The 22721-nt window shown below is 47.2% G+C and overlaps 1 protein-coding gene across 1 annotated transcript in view; it reads left to right on the top strand.

The window, feature by feature from the left end:
- snd1 (staphylococcal nuclease and tudor domain containing 1) overlaps positions 1-22721 on the top strand; it is a 368696-nt gene that overhangs the window by 310938 nt on the left and 35037 nt on the right. Inside the window, exons 21-22 of the mRNA XM_065021501.1 lie at positions 11066-11179; positions 21351-21554. Coding sequence (XP_064877573.1) covers positions 11066-11179; positions 21351-21554 — 318 coding nt within the window. The remainder of the gene's footprint in view (positions 1-11065; positions 11180-21350; positions 21555-22721) is intronic.

Consider the following 22721-nt stretch of genomic DNA (forward strand, 5'->3'; position numbering starts at 1 on the left):
TGTCTCTGTTTGTGTGTGTGTGTGTGTGTGTCCCTGTTTGTGTGTGTGTGTGTGGGTCCCTGTTTGTGTGTGTGTGTGGGTCCCTGTTCGTGTGTGGGTCCCTGTTCGGGTGTGCGTGGGTCCCTGTTCGGGTGTGCGTGGGTCCCTGTTCGGGTGTGCGTGGGTCCCTATTCGGGTGTGCGTGGGTCCCTGTTCGGGTGTGCGTGGGTCCCTGTTCGGGTGTGCGTGGGTCCCTGTTCGGGTGTGCGTGGGTCCCTGTTCGGGTGTGCGTGGGTCCCTGTTCGGGTGTGCGTGGGTCCCTGTTCGGGTGTGCGTGGGTCCCTGTTCGGGTGTGCGTGTGTCCCTGTTCGGGTGTGCGTGAGTCCCTGTCCGGGTGTACGTGTGTCCCTGTCCGTGTGTGCGTGTCCCTGTCCGTGTGTGCGCGTGTCCCTGTTCGTGTGTGCGCGTGTCCCTGTTCGTGTGTGCGCGTGTCCCTGTTCGTGTGTGCGCGTGTCCCTGTTCGTGTGTGCGCGTGTCCCTGTTCGTGTGTGCGCGTGTCCCTGTTCGTGTGTGAGTGCGTCCCTGTTCGTGTGTGTGTGCGTCCCTGTCCGTGTGTGTGTGTCCCTGTCCGTGTGTGTGTGTCCCTGTCCGTGTGTGTGTGTCCCTGTTCGTGTGTGTGTGTCCCTGTTCGTGTGTGTGTGTCCCTGTTCGTGTGTGTGTGTCCCTGTTCGTGTGTGTGTGTCCCTGTTCGTGTGTGTGTGTGTCCCTGTTCATGTGTGTGTGTGTCCCTGTTCATGTGTGTGTGTGTCCCTGTTCATGTGTGTGTGTGTAGGTGTCCCTTTTCATGTGTGTGTGTGTCCCTGTTCATGTGTGTGTGTGTCCCTGTTCATGTGTGTGTGTGTGTCTGTTCATGTGTGTGTGTGTGTCTGTTCATGTGTGTGTGTGTGTCTGTTCATGTGTGTGTGTGTCCCTGTTCATGTGTGTGTGTGTCCCTGTTCATGTGTGTGTGTGTGTATGTGTCCCTTTTCATGTGTGTATGTGTCCCTTTTCATGTGTGTATGTGTCCCTTTTCATGTGTGTGTGTGTGTGTCCCTTTTCATGTGTGCGTGTGTCCCTGTTCGGGTGTGCGTGTGTCCCTTTTCGGGTGTGCGTGTGTCCCTGTTCATGTGTGTGTGTGTCCCTGTTCATGTGTGTGTGTGTCCCTGTTCATGTGTGTGTGTGTCCCTGTTCATGTGTGTGTGTGTCCCTGTTCATGTGTGTGTGTGTGTGTATGTGTCCCTTTTCATGTGTGTATGTGTCCCTTTTCATGTGTGTATGTGTCCCTTTTCATGTGTGTGTGTGTGTGTCCCTTTTCATGTGTGCGTGTGTCCCTGTTCGGGTGTGCGTGTGTCCCTTTTCGGGTGTGCGTGTGTCCCTTTTCGGGTGTGCGTGTGTCCCTGTTCGTGTGTGTGTGTTCCCGTTCGTGTGCGTGTGTCCCCCTGTTCGTGTGCGCGTGTCCCTGTTCGTGTGTGCGCGTGTCCCTGTTCGTGTGTGCGCGTGTCCCTGTTCGTGTGTGCGCGTGTCCCTGTTCGTGTGTGCGCGTGTCCCTGTTCGTGTGTGCGCGTGTCCCTGTTCGTGTGTGCGCGTGTCCCTGTTCGTGTGTGCGCGTGTCCCTGTTCGTGTGTGCGCGTGTCCCTGTTCGTGTGTGCGCGTGTCCCTGTTCGTGTGTGCGCGTGTCCCTGTTCGGGTGTGCGCTGGTCCCTGTTCGGGTGTGCGCGGGTCCCTGTTCGTGTGTGGGCGGGTCCCTGTTCGTGTGTGGGCGGGTCCCTGTTCGTGTGTGGCGGGTCCCTGTTCGTGTGTGGGTCCCTGTTCGGGTGTGCGTGGGTCCCTGTTCGGGTGTGCGTGGGTCCCTGTTCGGGTGTGCGTGTGTCCCTGTTCGGGTGTGCGTGTGTCCCTGTTCGGGTGTGCGTGTGTCCCTGTTCGGGTGTGCGTGTGTCCCTGTTCGGGTGTGCGTGTGTCCCTGTTCGGGTGTGCGTGTGTCCCTGTTCGGGTGTGCCTGTGTCCCTGTTCGTGTGTGCGTGTGTCCCTGTTCGTGTGTCCCTGTTCGTGTGTGTGTGTCCCTGTTTGTGTGTGTGTGTCCCTGTTTGTGTGTGTGTGTCCCTGTTTGTGTGTGTGTGTCCCTCCCTGTTTGTGTGTGTGTGTCCCTGTTTGTGTGTGTGTGTCCCTGTTTGTGTGTGTGTGTCCCTGTTCGTGTGTGTATGTGTCCCTTTTGTGTGTGTGTCCCTTTTCATGTGTGTGTGTCCCTTTTCGGTGTGTGTGTGTGTCCCTGTTTGTGTGTGTGTGTCCCTGTTCATGTGTGTGTGTCCCTGTTCCCTGTTCATGTGTGTGTGTGTCCCTGTTCGTGTCCCTGTTCATGTGTGTGTGTGTGTCCCTGTTCGTGTGTGTGTCCCTGTTTGTGTGTGTGTGTCCCTGTTTGTGTGTGTGTGTCCCTGTTTGTGTGTGTGTGTCCCTGTTTGTGTGTGTGTGTCCCTGTTTGTGTGTGTGTGTCCCTGTTTGTGTGTGTGTGTCCCTGTTCGTGTGTGTATGTGTCCCTTTTCATGTGTGTGTGTGTCCCTTTTCATGTGTGTGTGTGTCCCTTTTCGTGTGTGTGTCCCTGTTTGTGTGTGTGTGTCCCTGTTCATGTGTGTGTGTGTCCCTGTTCATGTGTGTGTGTGTGCGTGTCCCTGTTCATGTGTGTGCGTGTCCCTGTTCATGTGTGTGTGTGTCCTTGTACATGTGTGTGTGACTGTGTGTGTCCCTGTACATGTGCAGTGTGTGTGACTGTGTGTGTCCCTGTACATGTGCAGTGTGTGTGTGTGTGTGTCCCTGTTTGTGTGTGTGTGTGTGTGTGTCCCTGTTTGTGTGTGTGTGTGGGTCCCTGTTCGTGTGTGGGTCCCTGTTCGTGTGTGGGTGGGTCCCTGTTCGTGGGTGGGTCCCTGTTCGTGTGTGGGTGGGTCCCTGTTCGTGTGTGGGTCCCTGTTCGTGTGTGGGTCCCTGTTCGGGTGTGCGTGGGTCCCTGTTCGGGTGTGCGTGTGTCCCTGTTCGGGTGTGCGTGTGTCCCTGTTCGGGTGTGCGTGTGTCCCTGTTCGGGTGTGTGTGTGTCCCTGTTCGGGTGTGCGTGTGTCCCTGTTCGTTTGTGCGCGTGTCCCTGTTCGTGTGTGCGCGTGTCCCTGTTCGTGTGTGCGCGTGTCCCTGTTCGTGTGTGCGCGTGTCCCTGTTCGTGTGTGCGCGTGTCCCTGTTCGTGTGTGCGCGTGTCCCTGTTCGTGTGTGCGCGTGTCCCTGTTCGTGTGTGCGCGTGTCCCTGTTCGTGTGTGCGCGTGTCCCTGTTCGTGTGTGCGCGTGTCCCTGTTCATGTGTGCGTGTGTCTGTTCATGTGTATGTAACCGTGTGTGTGTGTCCGTCCGTTCATGTGTGTGTTTCTATTCGTGTGTGTGGGTGGGTCCACATGCATTTGGAGCTGACTTCAGCTCGACAACGACAAGTGTAGTGGTAAGTAGCCATCATGAAAGAACTTTCTCTTGTCTTTTGAAGGATGGTCCTATATCTCTCCTCTGGCTCAGATGATGCTCTATCAGGTTAGCATCGAGCACCAGCCTAGTTAATGGCCAACTGTGGCGAACTCTGTGGCTGAATGCGATTTACAGGAATCACTTTCCCAGAATCAAAATCACTAGCCGTACAGTGCCATCAAGCAGGACATCAATCATGTCCTATGTAGTTGAGGCTTTGTTGTTTCTGTCTTCAGAGCACCATATTCCCAGTAATATAATCCCTATCTGAGCTGTTAGTCTGGGAAATGGCTCTGCAGGCCTTTTCTCTCTTTCTATATTCTCTGGATGACGAAAGCAGTGTGTGTGTGTACGCATCTCTGCACATCTGTGTCATACCACCGCCACAAAGTGGCCCATCCAGCCGACCCTCCCCCCCATGGGAGATTACCCATGGTGCAGTGCGGTGCATTTATGTGCGTCGGGCCGGTGACCTCATTGCGGGCGCCCAGGGCTGAGTATAGCAGGCGTGATGCGTCCTGGCATGTTGCTGAAAGTGTGATTCTCTCTGAGCTGGCTGGGAGCCCCCACAACAACTGGGAAGCTGCTGCTATGGAGGGCTCTCTCACTTTCTCCCTCTCTTTCTATATCTCTCTTCATCTGTTTTTAATCTCTCTGGCTCTCCTCTCTCTTGTCTGTCCCTGTAGCCTCTCTGTCGCTTTCTCTTCCTCTCTCTATCACGTTCTCTACCTCTCTTGCGTTCTCTACCTGCATTTCTTTCCTCTCTCTTGTCTGTCTCATTTTGCTCAATCTCCTTTTTTATAATTCCCTATTTCTCGTTCTCACATTTTAATGTTTTCTCCATCTCTTTCTCTCACTCAGTTATTATTCTCGTCTAGCTTTTTACATCAATAATATTCTATTAAAAATATCAAACTTCAGATCTTCAACGTGTCTTTCCATCCTAATCAAATCGTCCAGCCTAAATTACTGCCCGGTCATTTGCATATAACCATAGAACACATCGTATTTGGTCATAATTTCCACATTTACTGTGCTATCAAACTATATCGCTTAAATAAATCTCCCATTTTTTCTGTCATTAATATTATGTCTTCTTTCCTCTGTGTGGGCAGTCCAAACATTCACCTATTAAACCATGGGTCATTAAGGCTTAAACATGTCCTCTACTCTCCAATGGTGTCCCATATTAATTCCACAGGCCCAGTGTGTCTGTGTGTGTGTGTGTCTGCCTCAAGGGGCATCACGTCCACCTACCTCACTCCAAACTCACGTTTCTACTACCCACTCATTCTGTGACCTAAATTGTGTGCGTGTGCATGTGTGTGTTTGTGTGTGTGGAGAGAGAGAAACATAGAGGTCATTCCCTCAAGGTCTCTCCCCCCTCTCTCTCTCTCTCTCTCTCTCCCTCTGTCCCAGCCTCCCTCTGTCCCAGCCTCCCTCTGTCCCAGCCTTCCTCTGAGTTTTCCATGGTACTCTGTGTCCCAGCCTTCCTCTGTCTCAGCCTTCCTCTGAGTTTTCCATGGTACTCTGTGTCTCAGCCTTCCTCTGAGTTTTCCATGGTACTCTGTGTCCCAGCCTTCCTGAGTTTTCCATGGTACTCTGTGTCCCAGCCTTCCTGAGTTTTCCATGGTACTCTGTGTCCCAGCCTTCCTCTGTCCCTTCCATGGTACTCTGTGTCCCAGCCTTCCTCTGTCCCTTCCATGGTACTCTGTGTCCCAGCCTTCCTCTGTCCCTTCCATGGTACTCTGTGTCCCAGCCTTCCTCTGTCCCTTCCGTGGTACTCTGTGTCCCAGCCTTCCTCTGTCCCTTCCATGGTACTCTGTGTCCCAGCCTTCCTCTGTCCCTTCCGTGGTACTCTGTGTCCCAGCCTTCCTCTGTCCCTTCCGTGGTACTCTGTGTCCCAGCCTTCCTCTGGCCCTTCCATGGTACTCTGTGTCCCAGCCTTCCTCTTGAGTTTTCCATGGTACTCTGTGTCCCAGCCTTCCTCTGAGTTTTCCATGGTACTCTGTGTCCCAGCCTTCCTGTTCCAGCCTTTCTCTGTCCCAGCCTTCCTCTTGAATTTTCCATGGTACTCTGTGTCTCAGCCTTCCTCTGTCTCAGCCTTCCTCTGTATCAGCCTTCATCTGTCCCAGCCTTCCTCTGTCTCAGCCTTCCTCTGAGTTTTCCATGGTACTCTGTGTCCCAGCCTTCCTCTGTCCCTTCCGTGGTACTCTGTGTCCCAGCCTTCCTCTGGCCCTTCCATGGTACTCTGTGTCCCAGCCTTCCTCTTGAGTTTTCCATGGTACTCTGTGTCCCAGCCTTCCTCTGAGTTTTCCATGGTACTCTGTGTCCCAGCCTTCCTGTTCCAGCCTTTCTCTGTCCCAGCCTTCCTCTTGAATTTTCCATGGTACTCTGTGTCTCAGCCTTCCTCTGTCTCAGCCTTCATCTGTCCCAGCCTTCCTCTGTCTCAGCCTTCCTCTGAGTTTTCCATGGTACTCTGTGTCCCAGCCTTCCTCTGTCCCAGCCTTCCTCTTGAGTTTTCCATGGTACTCTGTGTCCCAGCCTTCCTCTGTCCCAGCCTTCCTCTTGAGTTTTCCATGGTACTCTGTGTCCCAGCCTTCCTCTGTCCCAGCCTTCCTCTTGAGTTTTCTATGGTACTCTGTGTCCCAGCCTTCCTCTTGAGTTTTCCATGGTACTCTGTGTCCCAGCCTTCCTCTGTCCCAGCCTTCCTCTGTCCCAGCCTTCCTCTCTCTCAGTCTTCCTCTCTCTCAGCCTTCCTGTGAGTTTTCCATGGTACTCTGTATCCCAGCCTTCCTCTGTCCCAGCCTTCCTCTTGAGTTTTCCATGGTACTCTGTGTCCCAGCCTTCCTCTGTCTCAGCCTTCCTCTGAGTTTTCCATGGTTCTCTGTGTCCCAGCCTTCCTCTGAGTTTTCCATGGTACTCTGTGTCCCAGCCTTCCTCTGTTCCAGCCTTCCTCTTGAGTTTTCCATGGTACTCTGTGTCAAAGCCTTCCTCTGTCTCAGCCTTCATCTGTCTCAGCCTTCCTCTGTCTCAGCCTTCCTCTGTCTCAGCCTTCCTCTGTCCCAGCCTTCCTCTGTCTCAGCCTACCTCTGTCTCAGCCTATATCTGTCCCAGCCTTCCTCTGTTCCAGCCTTCCTCTTGAGTTTTCCATGGTACTCTGTGTCCCAGCCTTCCTCTGTCCCAGCCTTCCTCTGTCCCAGCCTTCCTCTGTCTCAGCCTATATCTGTCCCAGCCTTCCTCTGTCTCAGCCTTCCTCTGACAGTTGACACTGCTGCTGTTGTCATCAGATAGGAGGTTTGTGGAAGTTTGTGTTGACACTGCTGCTGTTGTCATCAGATAGGAGGTTTGTGGAAGTTTGTGTTGACACTGCTGCTGTTGTCATCAGATAGGAGGTTTGTGGAAGTTTGTGTTGACACTGCTGCTGTTGTCATCAGATAGGAGGTTTGTGGAAGTTTGTGTTGACACTGCTGCTGTTGTCATCAGATAGGAGGTTTGTGGAAGTTTGTGTTGACACTGCTGCTGTTGTCATCAGATAGGAAGTTTGTGGAAGCGACTGGTTATCTCTAGCTATTATATCAGGGCTCTGCTGAGCAGAGAGAGGATTGTGAGTTAGCCCTCTAAGTCGGTGCACATTTAGTTTTTTGCCCAAGCACTACACAGCTGATTCAGATAACCTTCTTATCATCATGTTGGGATCATTTGAAACAGCTGTGTAGTGCTAGGGCAAAAACCACATGCTCCCAGGGGGGCCCCAGGACCCAGTTTGAGAACCCCTGGTCTAAGAGACTTCAGTTAAACTGGCTCTCCCTTTCTCCATCTCTTTCTCAATAACCCTCCATATTTCTGTCTCTGTTGATATCCCTCCATATCTCTCTCTTTGTTGGTATCCCTCCATATCTCTCTGTCTGTCTCTCTCTTTGTTGGTATTCCTCCATATCTCTCTGTCTGTCTCTTTGTTGATATCCCTCCATCTCTCTCTCTTTCTCTCTTTGTTTATATCCCTCCATATCTCTCTCTCTCTGTTTATATCCCTCCATATCTCTCTGTCTCTCTCTTTGTTGATATCCCTCCATATCTCTCTCTCTCTTTGTTGATATCCCTCCATATCTCTCTCTCTCTCTTTGTTGATATCCCTCCATATCTCTCTCTCTCTGTTTATATCCCTCCATATCTCTCTCTGTCTCTCTCTTTGTTGATATCCCTCCATATCTCTCTCTCTTTTTTGATATCCCTCCATCTCTCTCTCTCTCTCTTTTTGTTGATATCCCTCCATATCTCTCTCTTTTGTTGATATCCTCCATATCTCTCTCTGTCTCTCTCTTTGTTGATATCCCTCCATATCTCTCTCTCGCTCTTTGTTGATATCCCTCCATATCTCTCTCTTTGTTGATATCCCTCCATATCTCTCTCTCGCTCTCTCTTTGTTGATATCCCTCCATATCTCTCTCTTTGTTGATATCCCTCCATATCTCTCTCTTTGTTGATATCCCTCCATATCTCTCTCTCTCTTTGTTGATATCCCTCCATATCTCTCTCTCTTTGTTGATATCCCTCCATATCTCTCTCTCTCTTTGTTGATATCCCTCCATATCTCTCTCTTTGTTGATATCCCTCCATATCTCTCTCTTTGTTGATATCCCTCCATATCTCTCTCTTTGTTGATATCCCTCCATATCGCTCTCTCTCTCTCTCTCTTTGTTGATATCCATCCATGTCGCTCTCTGTCTCTCTCTTTGTTGATATCCATCCATGTCGCTCTCTGTCTCTCTCTTTGTTGATATCCCTCCATATATCTCCATATCTATCGCTCTCTCTCTTTGTTGATATCCCTCCATCTCTCTCTCTTTCTCTCTTTGTTTATATCCCTCCATATCTCTCTCTCTCTGTTTATATCCCTCCATATCTCTCTCTGTCTCTCTCTTTGTTGATATCCCTCCATATCTCTCTCTCTCTTTGTTGATATCCCTCCATCTCTCTCTCTCTCTCTTTGTTGATATCCCTCCATATCTCTCTCTCTTTGTTGATATCCCTCCATATCTCTCTCTGTCTCTCTCTTTGTTGATATCCCTCCATATCTCTCTCTCGCTCTTTGTTGATATCCCTCCATATCTCTCTCTTTGTTGATATCCCTCCATATCTCTCTCTTTGTTGATATCCCTCCATATCTCTCTCTCGCTCTCTCTTTATTGATATCCCTCCATATCTCTCTCTTTGTTGATATCCCTCCATATCTCTCTCTTTGTTGATATCCCTCCATATCTCTCTCTCTCTTTGTTGATATCCCTCCATATCTCTCTCTCTTTGTTGATATCCCTCCATATCTCTCTCTCTCTTTGTTGATATCCCTCCATATCTCTCTCTTTGTTGATATCCCTCCATATCTCTCTCTTTGTTGATATCCCTCCATATCTCTCTCTTTGTTGATATCCCTCCATATCGCTCTCTCTCTCTCTCTCTTTGTTGATATCCATCCATGTCGCTCTCTGTCTCTCTCTTTGTTGATATCCCTCCATATATCTCCATATCTATCGCTCTCTCTCTTTGTTGATATCCCTCCATATCGCTCTCTCTCTTTGTTGATATCCCTCCATATCGCTCTCTTTCTCTCTCTGTTGATATCCAGCCATGTCGCTCTCTCTTTCTCTCTCTCTGTTGATATCCATCCATGTCGCTCTCTGTCTCTCTCTTTGTTGATGTCCCTCCATATATCTCCATATCTATCTCTCTCTCTCTTTGTTGATATCCCTCTATCGCTCTCTCTCTCTTTGTTGATATCCCTCCATATCGCTCTCTCTCTTTGTTGATATCCATCCATGTCGCTCTCTGTCTCTCTCTTTGTTGATATCCCTCCATGTTGCTCTCTCTTTGTTGATATCCATCCATGTCGCTCTCTCTTTGTTGATATCCATCCATGTCGCTCTCTGTCTCTCTCTTTGTTGATATCCCTCCATATATCTCCATATCTATCTCTCTCTCTCTTTGTTGATTTCCCTCTATCGCTCTCTCTCTCTTTGTTGATATCCCTCCATATCTCTCTCTCTCTTTGTTGATATCCCTCCATATCTCTCTCTTTGTTGATATCCCTCTATCGCTCTCTCTCTCTTTGTTGATATGCCTCTATCGCTCTCTCTCTCTTTGTTGATATCCCTCCATATCGCTCTCTCTCTTTGTTGATATCCCTCCATATCTCTCTCTCTCTCTTTTGTTGATATCCCTCCATATCTCTCTCTCTCTTTGTTGATATCCCTCTATCGCTCTCTCTCTCTTTGTTGATATCCCTCCATATCGCTCTCTCTCTTTGTTGATATCCCTCCATATCTCTCTCTCTCTTTGTTGATATCCCTCCATATCGCTCTCTCTCTTTGTTGATATCCCTCCATATCTCTCTCTCTCTCTTTGTTGATATCCCTCCATATCTCTCTCTTTGTTGATATCCCTCTATCGCTCTCTCTCACTTTGTTGATATCCCTCTCTCGCTCTCTCTCTCTCTGTTGATATCCATCCATGTCGCTCTCTGTCTCTCTCTTTGTTGATATCCCTCCATATCGCTCTCTCTCTCTTTGTTGATATCCCTCTATCGCTCTCTCTCTCTTTGTTGATATCCCTCCATATCGCTCTCTCTCTTTGTTGATATCCCTCCATATCGCTCTCTCTCTTTGTTGATATCCCTCCATATCGCTCTCTCTCTTTGTTGATATCCCTCCATATCGCTCTCTCTTTCTCTTTGTTGATATCCCTCCATATCTCTCTCTCTCTTTAGTTGATATCCCTCCATATCGCTCTCTCTCTTTGTTGATATCCCTCCATATCGCTCTCTCTCTTTGTTGATATCCCTCTATCGCTCTCTCTCTCTGTTGATATCCATCCATGTCGCTCTCTGTCTCTCTTTGTTGATATCCCTCCATATCGCTCTCTCTCTTTGTTGATATCCCTCCATATCGCTCTCTGTCTCTCTCTTTGTTGATATCCCTCCATGTTGCTCTCTTTCTCTCTCTCTGTTGATATCTCTCTCTTTGTTGATATCCCTCCATATCTCTCCTCTTTCAGAACCAGTCTTTGAATATTTGGGCTTACAGCAGTGGTCTATGTAGTAGTTAAGCGAGGTCTTTCTTTTGTGGATGAAAGAAGCTCTAATTGAGGTGAAACAGTGTTTCTGTGTTGCGCTCTTTGATTCTGTTGAGGATGCATCACATCCAAGCTCTGTATGGTGCAATAAAGGCCTGTTAAAACCTCGTCTCTGCTCTCTCTCTCTCTCTGCCTCTCTCTCTCTCTCTCTCTCTCTCTCTCTCTCTCTCTCTCTCTCTCTCTCTCTCTCTCTCTCTACCTCTCTCTCTCTCTGTATCTGTCTCTCTCTCTACCTCTGTCTCTCTCTCTACCTCTCTCTCTCTCTGCCTCTCTCTGTCTCTCTCTCTCTACCTCTCTCTCTCTCTACCTCTCTCTACTCTCTCTCTCTCTACCTCTCTCTCTCTGCCTCTCTCTCTACCTCTCTCTCTACCTCTCTCTCTCTACCTCTCTCTCTCTCTCTCTACCTCTCTCTACTTCTCTACCTCCACAGAGAGAGATAGTGCCGTCCACGCGCCTGGCTGTCATTCCCCCGGCCTTCAGCACTCGGACCCTGGCTGCACAAGCCACTGAGTACACCTTCGCCTACATCCAGGTCCCACAAGACGTAAGTTTTGTACACACAGACACACAGTGGCCTGCTGTGCAGCCGTCTTCATCGACCTTGCCAAGGCCTTCGACTCTGTCAATCACCATATTCTTATCGGCAGACTCAGTAGCCTCGGTTTTTCGGATGACTGCCTTGCCTGGTTCACCAATTACTTTGCAGACAGAGTTCAGTGTGTCAAATCGGAGGGCATGCTGTCCGGTCCTCTGGCAGTCTCTATGGGGGTGCCACAGGGTTCAATTCTCGGGCCGACTCTTTTCTCTGTATATATCAATGATATTGCTCTTGCTGCGGGCGATTCCCTGATCCACCTCTACGCAGACGACACCATTCTATATACTTTCGGCCCGTCATTGGACACTGTGCTATCTAACCTCCAAACGAGCATCACCACCCTGGATGGTTCCGACCTTGAATATGTGGACATCTATAAGTACCTAGGTGTCTGGCTAGACTGCAAACTCTCCTTCCAGACTCATATCAAACATCTCCAATTGAAAATCAAATCAAGAGTCGGCTTTCTATTCCGCAACAAAGCCTCCTTCTCTCACGCCGCCAAACTTACCCTAGTAAAACTGACTATCCTACCGATCCTCGACTTCGGCGATGTCATCTACAAAATGGCTTCCAACACTCTACTCAGCAAACTGATGCAGTCTATCACAGTGCCATCCGTTTTGTCACTAAAGCACCTTATACCACCCACCACTGCGACTTGTATGCTCTAGTCGGCTGGCCCTCGCTACATATTCGTCGCCAGACCCACTGGCTCCAGGTCATCTACAAGTCCATGCTAGGTAAAGCTCCGCCTTATCTCAGTTCACTGGTCACGATGGCAACACCCATCCGTAGCACGCGCTCCAGCAGGTGTATCTCATTGATCATCCCTAAAGCCAACGCCTCATTCGGCCGCCTTTCGTTCCAGTACTCTGCTGCCTGTGACTGGAACAAATTGCAAAAATCGCTGAAGTTGGAGACTTTTATCTCCCTCACCAACTTCAAACATCAGCTATCTGAGCAGCTAACCGATCGCTGCAGCTGTACATAGTCTATTGGTAAATAGCCCACCCATTTTCACCTACCTCATCCCCATACTGTTTTATTTATTTACTTTTCTGCTCTTTTGCACACCAATATCTCTACCTGTACATGACCATCTGATCATTTATCACTCCAGTGTTAATCTGCAAAATTGTAATTATTCGCCTACCTCATGCCTTTTGCACACATTGTATATAGACTCCCCCTTTTTTTCTACTGTGTTATTGACTTGTTAATTGTTCACTCCATGTGTAACTCTGTGTTGTCTGTTCACACTGCTATGCTTTATCTTGGCCAGGTCGCAGTTGCAAATGAGAACTTGTTCTCAATCAGCCTACCTGGTTAAATAAAAAATAAATAAAAAAATTCCCCCCTTGGCATTTTTCCTATTTTGTTGCCTTACAACCTGGAATTCAAATATATATTTTTGGAGGTTTCTATCATTTGATTTACACAACATACCTACCACTTGAAGATGCAAAATATTTTGTTTTAGGAAAGGCAAAAAATACTTTGTAGAGCCACCTTTTGCAGAAATTACAGCTGCAAGTCTTATGTGTCTATAAACTTGGCACATCTATCCACTGGGATGTTTGCCCATTCTTCAAGGCAAAACTGCTCCAGCTCCTTCAAGTTGGATGGGTTCTGCTGATGTACAGCAGTCTTTAAGTCATACCACAGATTCTCAATTGGATTGAGGTCTGGTCTTTGACTAGGCCATTCCAAGACATGTAAATGTTCCCGTTAAACCACTTGAGTGTTGCTTTAGCACTATGCCTAGGGTCATTGTCCTGCTGGAAGGTGAACCACCGTCCCAGACTCAAATCTCTGGAAGACTGAAACAGGTTTTCCTTAAGAATTTATATTTAGCGCCATCCATCATTCCTTCAGTTCTGACCAATTTCCCAGTTCCTGTCGATGAAAAACATCCCCACGGCATGATGCTGCCACCACCACTGTGGGGATGGTGTTCTTAGGGTGATGGGTTTGCGCCAGAAATGGAGTTTTCCTTGATGGTTAAAAAGCTACATTTTAGTCTCATCTGAAAAGAATACCTTCTTCCATATGTTTGGGGTGTCTCCCACATGCCTTTTGGTGAACAACAAATGTGTTTGCTTATTTTTTTTCTTTAAGCAATGGCTTTTTTCTGAACAATTTTCCGTAAAGCCCAGCTCTGTGGAGTGTACGGCTTAAAGTGGTCCTATGGACAGATACTCCAATCTCCGCTGTAGAGCTTTGCAGCTCCTTCAGGTTTATCTTTGGTCTCTTTGTTGCCTCTCTGACTAATGCCCTCCTTGCCTGGTCCATGAGTTTTGGTGGGCGGCCCACTCTTGGCAGGTTTGTTGTGGTGTCATATTCTTTCAATTTTTTAATAACGGATTTAATGGTGCTCTGTGGGATGTTCAATGTTTCGGATATTTGTTTATAACCCATCCCTGATCTGTACTTCTCCACAACTTTGTACCTGACCTGTTTGGAGAGCTCCTTGGTCTTCATAGTGCCGCTTGCATGGTGGTGCCCCTTGCTTAGTGGTGTTGCAGAATCTGGGGCCTTTCAGAACAGGTCTATATATACTTTATTTGACTAATTATGAGACTTCTGAAGGTAATTGGTTGCACCAGATCTTATTTAGGGGCTTCATAGCAAAGGGTTGAATACATATGAACACACCACTTTTCAGTCTTTTTTTTTGTATAATGTTTTGAAATAAGTCAGTTTTTTCATTTCACTTCACCAATTTGGGCTATTTTGTGTATGTCCATTTCATGAAATCCAAATAAAAATCTATTTAAATTACAGGTTGTAATGCAACATAACAGGAAAAATGCCAAGGGGGATGAATACTTTTGCATGACACTGTACATACACACATACATACATATGTGCATACATACACACATACATATATGAACGGGTTATGGCAGTGTGTGTGTATATTTTATACAGTGGGCTCCAAAATTACTGGCACCCCTGACTGGCAATGCGCAAATAATGCTTAAACAAATATAAACAACGTAATTATAGAGAGAAACTCAAAATACCAACATGTGAGAAATACGATACTTTATTAATGTTTCAATGGAACCAACCAAAATGTATTGATTTAATTAAAAATCAATGTCCTCCAAATCAAGGTTTCAGAATGAATGGCACCCTTAAAGATTATTGTAAATAACATCTACCAAAATTAAACAACTAATTAAATTCCACTTATTTAAGTTTGTCTAAGTCTTAAGGAACTATATTGAGCCATTACATCACTTCCTGTTTCAATAGGGTATAAAAATGTGGTAACACACATGCAATATCCTGCTGTCATCCAACACCTTGAAGAAAAGAAAAGAACTGGCAGTTGAAAAAGAGACAGATGGTCGTAGACCTTCATAAATCTGGTAATGGCTACAAGATCCACAAACGATTGAATATAACACTGAGTACTGTCAGGGCGATTATTAAAAAATGCAAAAGATATGGAACTGTTGAAAACCTCATGGGTAGAGGACGTAAATTTATTTTTCCCCCCAAGATAGGGAGAAAGATGGTGAGAGAAGCAACAAAATCCCCAATAATCACTGTGAAGGAATTGCAGGCCTTGGTGGCGTCTTGGGTTCACCAGGTTTCAAAAAGCACCATCAGACACCACCTCCACAACCACAGGCTCTTTGGGAGGGTTGCCAGAAGAAAGCCCTTTCTGACCCCAAGACACAGACGCAAGCGCTTGGAGTTTGCCAAACATCATTTAAATTATGACTGGAAGAAGGTGTTCTGGTCAGATGAGATAACAGCATCGGCATGTTTGGCGTCGAAACAGAGAAGCATACAAGGAGAGGCACCTCATACCCACGGTGAAATATGTAGGGGGGTCAGTGATGTTTTGGGGCTGTTTTAATTCCAGAGGTCCAGGGGCACTGGTTAAGATTGATGGCATTATGAATTCTACCAAGTACCAGGCAATTTTGGCTGACAATCTGGTTGCCTCTGCCAGAGGGCTGGGACTTGGCCGTATGTGGACTTTCCAACAAGACAATGACCCGAAACATACATATCCACACAGAAATGGTTCTGTGACAACAAAATCAATGTTCTGCCATGGCCATCTCAGTTGCCAGACCTCAATCCAATGGAAAACCTGTGGGCTGAGCGGAAGAGGGCAGTTGATAAGCACAAACCCAAGAATGTGAAGGATCTTGCATAGAGGAATGGTCCAAAATCCCTCCAAATGTGTTCCTTAACCTTGTCAAACATTTTGGTTGATTTTGGTTGGTTCCATTGAAACATTAATCAGGTATTAATTAGTATTAATAAGTATTTATCACGTTGGTATTTTGAGTTTCTCTATAATTATATTGTTTATATTTTTTTTAAGTATTGTTTGTGCACTGCCAGTCAGGGGTGTCAGTAATGTTGGAGCCCACTGTATACAGTGGGGAGAACAAGTATTTGATTCACTGCCGATTTTGCAGGTTTTCCTACTTACAAAGCATGTAGAGGTCTGTCATTTTTATCATAGGTACACTTCAACTGTGAGAGACGGAATCTAAAACAAAAATCCAGAAAATCACCTTGTATGATTTTTAAGTAATTTATTTATTTGACACATCAGAAAAGCAGAACTTAATATTTGGTACAGAAACCTTTGTTTGCAATTACAGAGATCATGAAAAATCTGCAGTGTATCAAATAATTGTTCTCCCCACTATATATATATATATACTGAGTATACACAACATTAGGAACACCTTCCTAATATTGAGTTGCACCCCCCTTTGCCCTAAGAACAGCCTCAATTCATGGCGGCATGGACTCTACAAGGTGTCGAAAGCGTTCCACAGGGATGCTGGTCCATGTTGACTCCAATGCTTCCCACAGTTGTGTCAAGTTGGCTGGATGTCCTTTGGGTGGTGAAACATTCTTGATACACACGGGAAACTGTTGTCTGAAAAACCCAGCAGATTCAGATTTGCAGTTCTTGAGACAAACCGGTGCACCTGGCACCTACTACCACACCCTGTTCAAAGGCACTTAAATCTTTTGTCTTGCCCATTCACCCTCTGAATGGCACACACACACAATCCATGTCTCAATTGTCTCAAGGCTTAAAATCCATCTTTAACCTATCTCCTCCCCTTCATCTACACTGATTGAAGTGGATTTAACAGGTGACATCAATAAGGGATCATAGCTTTCACCTGGATTCACCTGGTCAGTCTGTGTCATGGAAAGAGCAGGTGTTCTTAATGTTTTTATACACTGGGTGGTTCGAGCCCTGAATGCTGATTGGCTGACAGCCGTGGTATATCAGACCGTATACCACAGGTATGACAAAACGTTTATTTTTACAGCTCTAATTATGTTGGTAACCAGTTTATAATAGCAATAAGGCACCTCAGAGTCTGTAATATATGGCCAATATACAACGGCTAAGTTCTGTATCCAGGCACTTTGTGTTGCGTTGTGCGTAAGAACAGCCCTTAGCCGTGCTTTATTAGCCATATACCACACCCCCTCGGGCCTTATGGCTTAAGTATGCACAGTGTATGTACTTACTGTACAGTGTGTGTGTATATATACAGTATATACACACACACACCCTAATAACTGGGCAGAGTGTGTTTGAGAGCCCTAGTCTTTATAATATCTCTAGGTCTGTACTTGTGTGTCTGACTCAACACTCTGTGTTTTTATGATGTCAAGCACTCTGAAGTGCTTTAGTGTTATAGCAGTGTTGTAACTCTGTTAAAACCCTGGATTTCTCAGAAGCACGTAATGATCTGAGTGGGGATCACATAGCTATGATCAAAACACATGGTTTGTCTGAGTGGGGATCACATTGCTAAGATCAAAACACATGGTTTGTCTGAGTGGGGATCACATAGCTAAGATCAAAACACATGGTTTGTCTGAGTGGGGATCACATAGCTAAGATCAAAACACATGGTTTATCTGAGTGGGGATCACATGGTTTGTCTGAGTGGGGATCACATAGCTAAGATCAAAACACATGGTTTGTCTGAGTGGGGATCACATAGCTAAGATCAAAACACATAGTTTGTCTGAGTGGGGATCACATAGCTAAGATCAAAACACATGGTTTGTCTGAGTGGGGATCACATAGCTAAGATCAAAACACATGGTTTGGTCTGAACTGAAAGTGTGTGTTTTTACATCTGTCTAAGCTTAGTATGTGTCCTAGCCTAGGATGTCTATTTTTGTGGTTCTGTTCGTGTGTGTGTGTGTGTGCGTCTATCCGTTCGTGTGTGTGCGTCTATCCGTTCGTGTGTGCGCGTCTATCCGTTTGTGTGTGTGTGTGTGTGTTTGTCCATGCGTGTGTTTGTAATGTGTGTGTCCTTACCCAATATGTATATTAGTTTATTTTCGAGTGTGTGTCTGGGTTCAAGGTGTGTGTGCTGTCCCCTCTCCACTGAGTCAGTGTGAAGCTGCAGCAGGGTGATGTGGGCCATCTGTCCGCCCAGGCCTCAGCCTCACCTCCACTCTCTACAGCTGACACAGCTCTCTACCTCTCTCTCCTCGCTCTCCCCTTTTTCTCTCTCCACCTTTGTCTTTCTACCGCTCTTTCATTTGATCTGTCTTTTTCACCATTTCCCTTTATCTACCTCCCTCTTTCTGGCTCTTTTATTTCTCTCTCTCTCTGTCTCTCTTGGCTCTTGTTTGGTTCCTGTTTTCTTTATTCTATTCAATTCAATTCAAGGGGCTTTATTGGAATGGGAAAATATGTTTACATTGCCAAAGCAAATGTTTTCTTTATCTCAGGGGTACTTACCCAACTTCTTTATATCCTCTCTCTCTCTCAGCTAATATTTCTCTCCTCTCTTCTGTCCCTAAATCTCTGGTCAGATCTCTCTCTCAATATCTCTTGTTCTCTCTCTCTCTCAATCTCTCTCTCTCTATCTCTCTTGTTCTCTCTCTCTCAATCTCTCTTGTTCTCTCTCTCTCAATCTCTCTTGTTCTCTCTCTCTCAATCTCTCTTGTTCTCTCTCTCTCTCAATCTCTCTTGTTCTCTCTCTCTCTCAATCTCTCTTGTTCTCTCTCTCTCTCAATCTCTCGTTCTCTCTCAATCTCGTTCTATCTCTCTTGTTCTCTCTCTCTCTCTCTCTCTCTCTCTCTCTCTCTTGTTCTCTCTCTCTCTCAATCTCTCTTGTTCTCTCTCTCTCAATCTCTCTTGTTCTCTCTCTCTCAATCTCTCTTGTTCTCTCTCTCTCTCAATCTCTCTTGTTCTCTCTCTCAATCTCTCTTGTTCTCTCTCTCTCAATCTCTCTTGTTCTCTCTCTCTCAATCTCTCTTGTTCTCTCTCTCAATCTATCTTGTTCTCTCTCTCTCAATCTCTCGTTCTCTCTCTCTCTCAATCTCGTTCTATCTCTCTTGTTCTCTCTCTCTCAATCTCTCTTGTTCTCTCTCTCTCTATCTCTCTTGTTCTCTCTCTCTCAATCTCTCTTGTTCTCTCTCTCTCAATCTCTCTTGTTCTCTCTCTCTCTCTCAATCTCTCTTGTTCTCTCTCTCTCTCTCAATCTCTTGTTCTATCGCTCTCTCAATCTCTCTCGCTCTGTGTTTTTTTCCTCTACCCTCCCTCTCTCTCTGGGCCTGTTACTAGTGGTGACAGCGTTTCTCTCCAGATGTCCTCTCTGCCCTGCCACCTGGAGTAGAGAGGGTGCTGCCTGGTCTCTCACTCACCTGCTGTGACTCAAACTGGCCAGTGGCCACACAGACAGAAACACACACACACTGTCAGTCAGTCATTCACTAAGACACATATTCTTATTAATAGATACATATACGTTAACATATATAAATACATTCTCCTCTGTTAGCATATATAGTTGAAATCAAATCAAATCAAATTTTATTTGTCACATACACATGGTTAGCAGATGTTAATGCAGTACTAAATGCTTGTGCTTCTAGTTCCGTGCAGTGATAACCAACAAGTAATCTAACTAAAGTAAAACTACTGTCTTATACACAGTGTAAGGGGATAAGGAATATGTACATAAGGCCCTATATAATGTCCTGGTCCAGAGCAGCATACAGTAGATGGTATCTGTTAGTATATACATATGAGATGAGTATGTAGACAAAGTAAACAAAGTGGCATAGTTAAAGTGTCCTGTCCCAAGAATGCAGTCGATGATCTAGGCCCAGTATATACATATGCATATGAGATGAATAGTGTAGGGTAAGTAACATTATATAAGGTAGCATTGTTTAAAGTGGCTAGTGATATATTTACATCATTTCCCATCAATTCCCATTATTAAAGTGGCTGGAGTTGGGTCAGTGTCAATGACAGTGTGTTGGCAGCAGCCACTCAATGTTAGTGATTGCTGTTTAACAGTCTGATGGCCTTGAGATAGAAGCTGTTTTTCAGTCTCTCGGTCCCAGCTTTGATGCACCTGTACTGACCTCGCCTCCTGGATGATAGCAGGGTGAACAGGCAGTGGTTTGGGTGGTTGATGTCCTTGATGATCTTTATGGCCTTCCTGTAACATCGGGTGGTGTAGGTGTCCTGGAGGGCAGGTAGTTTGCCCCGGTGATGCGTTGTGCAGACCTCACTACCCTCTGAGAGCCCTGTTGAGGGCGGAGCTGTCCCACTCAGGCGGTGATACAGCCCGCCAGGATGCTCCTGTCCCATCTGTAGAAGTTTGTGAGTGCTTTTGGTGACAAGCCGTCCTTCAGCCTCCTGAGGTTGAAGAGGCGCTGTTCGTGTCCTGTCCCACTCTGCAGTGTGAGGCCCTCAGTTTGTTGAATGCTAGTCCCATCCACACACTGGTCCATTTCAGTACTAACCTTGTTACAGTGTCCTGTCCCACTCAGCAGAAGTACCTGTTAGTGTCCTGTCCCACTCAGCAGAAGGCCCTGTTAGTGTCCTGTCCCACTCAGCAGAAGGCCCTGTTAGTGTCCTGTCCCACTCAGCAGAAGTACCTGTTAGTGTCCTGTCCCACTCAGCAGAAGGCCCTGTTAGTGTCCTGTCCCACTCAGCAGAAGGCCCTGTTCGTGTCCTGTCCCACTCAGCAGAAGGCCCTGTTCGTGTCCTGTCCCACTCAGCAGAAGGCCCTGTTCGTGTCCTGTCCCACTCAGCAGAAGGCCCTGTTCGTGTCCTGTCCCACTCAGCAGAAGGCCCTGTTCGTGTCCTGTCCCACTCAGCAGAAGGCCCTGTTCGTGTCCTGTCCCACTCAGCAGAAGGCCCTGTTCGTGTCCTGTCCCACTCAGCAGAAGGCCCTGTTCGTGTCCTTTCCCACTCAGCAGAAGGCCCTGTTCGTGTCCTGTCCCACTCAGCAGAAGGCCCTGTTCGTGTCCTGTCCCACTCAGCAGAAGGCCCTGTTCGTGTCCTGTCCCACTCAACAGAAGGCCCTGTTCGTGTCCTGTCCCACTCAGCAGAAGGCCCTGTTCGTGTCCTGTCCCACTCAGCAGAAGGCCCTGTTCGTGTCCTGTCCCACTCAGCAGAAGGCCCTGTTCGTGTCCTGTCCCACTCAGCAGAAGGCCCTGTTCGTGTCCTTTCCCACTCAGCAGAAGGCCCTGTTAGTGTCCTGTCCCACTCAGCAGAAGGCCCTCATTCATATTGGATATCCCCACCCTGCCCCCTTGGCTCTCTCTCCTCCTCTCTCTTTCTCCCTCTATCCGTCTCTCTCACCACCCCTCCCTCCCTCTCTCGCCCTGAGCTCCCCCGCGGAGTGTGAGACAAGCTGACCACAGGAAGAAGAAGAAACAAAAAGCCCCTCAGTTTTCCCCCTTGAACACTCAGCATCCCTCTCCACACATACACACACAGAGACACACACCACATTCACACCCCAAGGGCAGCTTGCTCGGGGGTTGCCATGGAGACGGGACCAGGGCAAAGAGGAAGGAGAGCAAGCGAGACGGACAGAGCAATGATGAATGGGGGATGTTGGGGTGTACTCAATTGATCCCTGTTTTTTAAAGCCATGGCGGGGCGTGTCTTATTGCTCTTCAATACTCCTAATTGGCTTCCTTGTCTCGCTCTCTGAGCACAATATGAGTCCCTTTTATTAGAGGGCTAAAGATTTCAGGATAAACTGTTCTGGCTCAACAGCCTCCAGCAGGGTGACCTAACCCCTTGACCTCCCCTCTCCTCCTCTTCCACCCCCGTTAGGAGGATGCGCGTGCTGACGTGGTGGACAGCCTGGTGCGGGACATCCAGAACACCCAGTGTCTCCTCAACGTGGAGCACAGCGGCGTCACCTGCCCCCACGTCACACTGCAGTTCACCGACTCCAAGGACGACGTGGGCCTCAGCCTGGTCAAGGAGGGCATGGTCATGGTGGACGTGCGGAAAGAGAAGCACCTGCAGAAAATGGTAGGAAAATGGCCGCCTAGGCGGAATTCGAAGAGAGAAATGAAAGTTATGTTTACCTTAAAGTCATTATAAAACTGAAAACTTATCAGGGCACTATGGCCAAAACAGATGTGTTTTATGTACCAGGGCTAGCATTGGGCCAAATGAATTGGTGTTAGAGTTGAGAAAAGGTTACGCTGACATGTGCCAGACGTTTTCAGGTCATAGTGACTTTGTCAGGGCCAAAACATGATACTGGGTGACAGTGTATGTGACTGGCTGGCTGTGAAGGGTCTAGTCTATTTCAACAAGGCTGTTAGCCTCACGCTACCATGCTAACAGGTCAATGTTTTTGTTATGAATAAGTGCTAGCATGTGGCTAAATGCTGACATGTTTAGTAATCCAAAATGAAGACCGATCGGAAGCGATGCATCTCTCGGTACGTCTAGCGCTCAGCAGGACAGGCCCCTCTGACGGCGGCCATTTTGTAATGTCATGAAGTGCAGCTCGTTTGCCTTTCCTCATTATGCTAATTCAGCTGGCAAACTCAAAGCCTCTCTGTAAATGAAAGATAAAGGCACAAAACTGAAATATTTATTCCTGGCGCAATTACCGCTCCTACACGCCCCGACATTACTCCACTCTGTCATTTAGGTACAAAGTGGCACACACACGTTCACAAACAAAGACACAGAAATGGGCTCACCGGTCAGAACACAAACACTCATAAACATATGAATGCACACCCACACACCACACAGAATGTTATACTTAATCACCCTCGTTTCCCTATACCACCACTAAAGTTTTACAACCCATTGGAACATACTTATTCAGCCCACGTCAGTCAATAAGTAACTGTATAGTGTGTATTTGTCGCCAGGGAGCTCACCTTTGACCTCTTTGGGCCACTGAGACTGTAAACAGTATTGTGTTGAAACGACCTACTGGTACAGAGTCAGAGCAGTGATTAAAACCCAGCTGTCCCCTGAAACAGGCTGATAGAGCCATGCAGTCTGAACCCTGCTGTCCACTGAAACAGGCTGATAGAGCCATGCAGTCTGAACCCTGCTGTCCACTGAAACAGGCTAATAGAGCCATGCAGTCTGAACCCTGCTGTCCACTGAAACAGGCTAATAGAGCCATGCAGTCTGAACCCTGCTGTCCACTGAAACAGGCTGATAGAG

This window comes from Oncorhynchus nerka, linkage group LG8 (genome assembly GCF_034236695.1).
Source record: "Oncorhynchus nerka isolate Pitt River linkage group LG8, Oner_Uvic_2.0, whole genome shotgun sequence".
Taxonomy (NCBI): Eukaryota; Metazoa; Chordata; class Actinopteri; order Salmoniformes; family Salmonidae; genus Oncorhynchus; species Oncorhynchus nerka.